The following is a 6,613-nucleotide window of genomic DNA, read 5'->3' as shown; positions in this document are numbered from 1 at the left end:
ACCTGTGTGTTCTTAAAGATTTTTGAGTGCCTCTCAGTTAAGTGACAGCTGTTTGTCTCCAAGGACCCATGCATTTCCTTCCTTCAGCTGGTCCATAAGCAGACTACCACTCTCTGAGGTTGGTGATTGGGGCAGGGGTTGTAAGATGTTCAGTTAATAGAGGTGGGGGCATATAGATAAAAAGAAAGTATAAAGAAAAAAAATTTAACTAGAAAATTAAGGTTATTTACTGACTTATTCTGGATTCCAGAATAACAGAGGAGTAAGAGTAGGAGGGGAATATGAGAGGCATGATACCTGTACATGATCTGAGGAGACACTAGAACTTCACAGGGACTCTGGCAGGAGTCCAAATCCCAAAGCAATTCTCTCAGTTTTTAGAAGAAGAAGAAAGGAGAGATTGAGTCCATTGTCCATGTTCAGTCTGAAGCTGGGTCTCAGGCCTCAGGTCACTGTCAACATCAGATTACCAAAGGGAAACAAGTCCATTGATGACACCGGACATCTTTGTCCTTGTTGTCTTCTCTTTCCAGGGGTCAGTATGGTGTGATCTTCTCATGTTGGTGGAAGGGGGAGGGGGAGTGAGCAGTGAGGGAAGGAAGGTGGTGAAGGTGGAAAAATTAAAAAAAAAAAAAAAAGATGCCCCAGCTCCTCCCCTCTTACTCCTCTAACTTTGCAGCTGTTTTAATGGAGGCACTTTCTGCAATTCAGTGGGTGCAGGATAAAGGCACTAAGCAACTATTTAAATAAATTGATTTTCTTCAGTAAGTTCTCAAAGGGAGTACCAAAGTCTCTAAAGACTTCAAATCATAACTGCAAAAAGAAATCATCTATAATTTGGATGCACACATTAGATAAAGAGTTTCATTTACATTCTAAGAATGCACCAAAAAGCATGCAGTATTGCACCATTTTTTGTTTTGTTTGTTTTTGTCTTTAGCTATAGAGGATACTGTTTCTTAGGTGTTGCTATATATAACTTGATAGCTTTTTATTTTTTCCATATACTTTCCCTTTAAGGGATGGGAATATTTTATCCTCTTTCTGACAACACCTGGACAGAAACCAAACATTTCCCTGAGCAAAGGCAGGAAAATTCACTGAGTCCCCCTCTCCCCTCACTTTGTTTGGGCCCTTCATATCATAAACTTTTTTTTTTTACTTATCTTTTTCTTACTGAAATCATGCATTAATGAATTCAAGTTACACCTTAGTCAAACAGGCCATGATGCGGAATAATAGAACATGCTTTGAGCTCCAAAAAAAGTGTTGTTCCCATTTGACTAACATGTGCACTTAAATACAGTACTTTAAATTACTAATAAAATAGGTAATAAATTAAGGAGTGCACTTTTGGTGAATGCAAATGAAAAAGGGCCTATTTTTAGAAGAGTTAATTCAAAAGAAAGCTTATCCCCTATTGTTTGAGGTAATGATCCCCACATGCGATTACAAAATAAATAGTGTCAAATTCAAACATGCGTACATTTGTTCTCTTGCAACAAAGGGGAGGAGGGGGGGACAAAAGTTTTGCATCCAGTTCTTTCAAGTGAAGGGACAAGGAGCTCTAACAGGGGAAGAAAAAAAAAACTTATGTGTAGTTCATCTGCAATTAAGAAAACTTAGCAGCATTGCAGATGTCTCAATTGATTTTTTTTTCCTTAAAAAAAAAATCTTGGCTTGAGTAAGAAGGAGAATGGGGCAAAGAGGGAGATCATTTGAGATCAGGCCCAATATTATACTTATAAGGTGCTATATGGCCCATTCATGACTTACTGATTTTTCAAGAGGATAGATACACTTCAGCTGATTCAAATAAAAACGGCCAATATTCACTATGCTTTTTGGTCAATTCATTTATACATATATCTTATATGTATAGATAGTTGATGCACTTTCTTTGATACACTGTCAGTGTGCATTTTGCAGAGATTTTTAACTGGAGTCCCATGCATATTTCATTTTTATATTTCTAAGTGATCATCTGTTTTTAAATATTTCTTTAAAATTAAGTTAAACAAGCAGAGGGATGAAAAACATTTCAATATAGAGAAGCATATGAGTCTTATTTTATCTAGACTAGTTCAAAGACTTCATTTTTTTACCAATTATGGAAAATACCCTTTCTTTTTCTTTCTTTTTTTTTAAAATAAAATGAAAATAGTATTTTTATGGATCCTGAAAGTTTCTGGTTCGCTGAGCCAAAAAATCTGCAATGCAATAATGCATTTACAGGTCAATAGAGCATTCAAAGACTATTTAGTAAAGTATCTACAGAGTGTGACATAGGTCACTAGTTTTTTTGTTATTATTGTTGTTTGAGGTGGGTTTTTTTTCTATTAAGTCTTTCAAGTTGCTAAGTAGAATTTGTGTGTGTATGTGTGTGTGTGTGTTATGTTTTTAATTTTTTTTTAAACATCCGTCAGGAGCTTGCTCTTGTTAACACAGTTTTGGTTAGCTGTAGTGCAGTTGCCAGTTCTGATATTAGCCTGTCTATAATGGGCTATACTATTATTCATATCCTCTTCAATTTCCATGTATTCAGATTTGCTGATAGTAGAGGAGCTACGGCGACTGAGGTCGCTATCAGAGGCTAAGTTAGGGGAACTAACATGGAGCAACTGAGCCTGCTCTTCCCCTTCAGTTTCTCGGTGGTAGAAATAGTTGAAATTGGACACAATGACAGGTACAGGCAGGGCAATTGTCAGCACACCAGCGATGGCACACAAGGAGCCCACGATCTTGCCTCCAATTGTCACAGGGTACATGTCACCGTATCCTACAGTGGTCATGGACACCACAGCCCACCAGAAAGCGTCGGGGATGCTTGAGAAGTGAGACTCAGCGTCTTCTGCCTCTGCAAAGTATACAGCACTAGAAAACAAGATAACCCCAATGAAAAGGAAAAAGATGAGCAAACCTAGCTCTCTCATGCTAGCCTTGAGAGTCTGACCTAGGATCTGGAGTCCCTTGGAATGGCGGGACAGTTTGAAGATTCTAAAGACCCTTACCAATCGGATGACTCTTAGGATGGCCAGTGAAGTGGCCTGCTCACCCTTCTGGTTGCCCTCCTGCTCTGCCATTTCAGTGCCCAGGGTAATGAAGTAGGGGATGATGGCCACGATGTCAATGAAATTCATGATGTTCTTGAAGAAATCTGTTTTGCTGGGACAGGCAAAGAAGCGCACCACGAGTTCAAAGGAAAACCAGATGATGCACAATGTTTCCACGATGAAAAAGGGATCTGTGAAAATGTTGGATTTGTAGTAGATTGTTGTGTTGTCACTTGGTTGAAAGGTGCTGAATTCCCTTTCTTCTTTTAGCTCAGGCAGGGTCTCCAGGCAGAAAATAACTATAGAGATGAGGATTACCATGACTGAGACAATGGCAATGACCCGTGCAGGCCCAGAGCTCTCAGGATACTCAAAGAGGAGCCACACCTGGCGCTGGTACTCCTTCTCTGGCAATGGGCGCTCTTCCTCCTTGATGAAACCTTCGTCCTCTCGGAACTTCTCCATGGCCTCCTCACCCAACTCATAAAACTTGATCTCCTCAGAGAACATGTCCAGGGGCACATTGACAGGTCTACGCAGGCGCCCTCCAGACTGGTAATAATAAAGGATGGCATCAAAACTGGGCCTGTTGCGGTCAAAAAAATACTCATTTCTCAGGGGGTCAAAGTAGCGCATGCGTTTCTTGGGATTCCCCAACAATGTGTTGGGGAACTGTGCCAGGGTCTTAAGTTGTGTCTCAAAACGCAGCCCAGAGATGTTGATCACCACCCTTTCACAGCAGTCATGGTCGTCATGGTCTGCTGGCCTGGGATAGCTGATATCTTGGGGATGGCCCTGGGCGGCAGAAGCCTCCTCCACGTTCTCTCCGGACATCACCGTCATGGTCTAAGCTGGGTGGAAGGGTGTGGAGCAGAGAGGGGGGACTGGGGTGGTGAAGTTGTTGGAAGGGGAGGGAGAGGGTAACAAAGTGCCCCCGCCCCCCACCTAGAGTATTTGAATCTGCCACCCCTTGGGGAGAATAGCCCAAGGGGAGGAAGGAAACTAATCTGGGCTCTATCGATCTACTCTCACCCCCACCTAATTTTTTTCCCAAATTGAAATCCCCCTTTCCAGCAGCACCTGGCTCCTGTTCTGTTGTATGTGTGTGGGGGGGGGGGGGGTTTTTCTTTCCTCTCAAGATAATGTTGTTCTGGCAAACTTCGACATTGCCTTTGGGGGAGGGGGTCACCCTTTTACCCCCGCCCTAAATCGTCATAAGAACAGGACTGGGTGCCGTGTCAGCTCAGCAGACTCCCCTGCCTTCCATTTCTCCCTCTTTCTCTGGTCTATCCTCCCTCCTACCCCTCTTCTGATGCTTTTTAAGCTCCCACCAGGGCGATCGATGGATGCTGCAGAGAAATAGAAAGTGATAGGGAGGTATAAAAAAAAAATCAAAAGCATTCAGACGGAACGCATCTACAGAAACTGAAAAAGCACATACATTTATCTACCTTTCCTGTATTGGAAAGCACCAGACACAACTAAGGCAATCTCTCTCTCTCTCTCTCACTCTCTCTCTCTCTCTCTCACACACACACACACACACACACACACACTCACTCACTCACTCACTCACTCACTTCAAGTTTTCTGGATTCTCCTGCCCACTTCCTCCATTCCCCTATAGCCCATCTGTTTACAACTTCATTAACAACTGAGCCCGAAGGTGGGAGCTACCAGAGATCCAAGGTTCTCCCTCCCCGCTCCCCCTCACCCTCCCCACTCTGATTCGTGCAGCCAGCCCCCCGAATGGAGGAGCCCCACCGGGCTTCTCGTCTTACCTGGAGGGGTGTCTGGGCAGGCGTCAGCGGCGATGTTGAGTCGGGAGAAGAGTTCCTGTTGGAATGCGGCAAGTCTCCTTGGCGGCGGCGGTAGCAACAGCAGCATCCAAAAGGCGCAGTGGCAAACTCAGCCTCCAGCTCTCTCCTCCTGCGCTCCTCTCCTTGCCGAGATCGCTTTATAGGGCCGCTGCTGCCGAAATATTTATACCCACCCCCATTTCTAACAACTCGAAAGACTATACAGAAAGGGAGAAAGATAGGAAGACCCCTCTCCAGTTCCAAGTTACTAGGGTTGCTGGAGAGGGAAAGGGGTGGGAGGGGGAGGGGAGTGGGGCGGAGAGGTACCTCTATAAAAGCCCTGGAATTAAAATAAAATTCAAATTTAAAAAAAAAATCGCTCCCCCTGGCACTCCAGGAGTCTCTGCTTCGCTTCTAGAGGGACGGATCCAGGCTGTGGGCGGCAGGAGAGAGCCGCCCCGTGATCTACATAGCTACTCCAGCACCTCCACCCCGCCTGCCGCTAGCTTAGTCCTCCAAGAAGCTCCGCTGGACACCTGGGGTTTGGAAAGCCTCGGAGTCGAGCGGGACTATTGCGGTAGTGACAGCAGCCGCGGCGGTAGCAACGGCAGAGCGGCGGTGCGGTCCATTTCTGGACCCTGCAAGATCAGCAGAAACCCGAGGAGGCGCCTCTGGTGCGGAGCGGGGATTGGCCCGCCAGGTCGTGGGATGGGGAGGGGGGAGGAGGAAGGAGCTGGAGGATAGAGAAGTGGGCGGGGGGTGGGGGGGGTGCAGAGGAGCGAGTTTCTCACCCTTGTCAGCCATCCTTCTCCTCCTCCAACAAACATCCCCCCAGAACCTCCCCCTCTCCTTCCCTAGCCCATCACAATTCAGAGCCCCGAACACGCGAAACTACCCAGCTGCGACCTTCCCAGGGGATTTAACATTGCAAATGACCACTTTCGACGCAATGCAGGCTGTAGCACTCAAGACAAACAGAATCCTTGGTGGCTTTTATGTATGTGGATGCTTGTATAGATGTGTCCGTTCCGCATTGAGTCTTTTAGTCACTGTGTGATGCATTACTAGCATACTTCCCTTCTCCTACTTCTCCTTTCCCATCCTTTCCCCACCGAAACTCCCTCTCCACCTTCCCTGCACCCACCCAGCACGTTCTCCACCACCCCAAGAGCTCGCGTTGCCTGAGGTAGGAGTTCTACTCCAAGGCAGCCTCTGGCAGTTAGAGCAATGACTCTTTAGGGGGCGAAAAGTCAGCAATCTAGGTTCACTTGGGTTTGGGATATTCTTTAGGGGAAGAGAGGGAATCGTTTCCTTGCATCCTAACGTGGGTATGAAGTTTTCTTGTTTATTTTTAATTAGACAAAATGTGCCTAGCTTGTGAGGGGACGGTTTTGCCTTCGCTTTGTGGCGTATCCTGCCCACTTAATGCCACCTGAAAATCAATTGAGTGGAAAACCCGACTGAACACCCCCCCACACACCCACACACACGCACACCCACACTGCCCTTTCCTCCTCACTCTCGATTTACTGTTATCCCGGTAGATCCCCCTACGGAGCCACATGCCGCCCTTGCCACTTCTCCAATCAGGAAGCCGCCCCCATGGAATCGCCAGGCGGTGAGATGCGGGGTAGGACGCAGTACTTGGCACGAGGAGCCTGGACGCATAAGGCACACGGCGCCAGCTGTGCCCCCGTAGGCGCTGCGCCTAAACCTGCAGCAGAAGGGAAGCCAGGGAGCACACTCCAGCTCTTTAGGGCT

At 46.3% G+C, this 6,613-nt stretch overlaps 1 protein-coding gene across 1 annotated transcript; it reads right to left on the bottom strand.

The window, feature by feature from the left end:
- Positions 1 to 2,411: 2,411 nt before the first annotated feature.
- KCNA1 (potassium voltage-gated channel subfamily A member 1) lies at positions 2,412 to 3,896 on the bottom strand. Its single transcript, XM_027838783.1, has one exon. It carries the CDS (start codon positions 3,894 to 3,896, stop codon positions 2,412 to 2,414), a length of 1,485 nt encoding a protein of 494 aa, XP_027694584.1.
- Positions 3,897 to 6,613: the final 2,717 nt, after the last annotated feature.

The sequence above is a fragment of the Vombatus ursinus genome, unplaced genomic scaffold, assembly GCF_900497805.2.
Source record: "Vombatus ursinus unplaced genomic scaffold, bare-nosed wombat genome assembly UNPS02014830.1, whole genome shotgun sequence".
Taxonomy (NCBI): domain Eukaryota; kingdom Metazoa; phylum Chordata; class Mammalia; order Diprotodontia; family Vombatidae; genus Vombatus; species Vombatus ursinus.
Note: the sequence above shows the minus strand (reverse complement) of the source record. Positions and strands in the feature narration are given on the sequence as shown.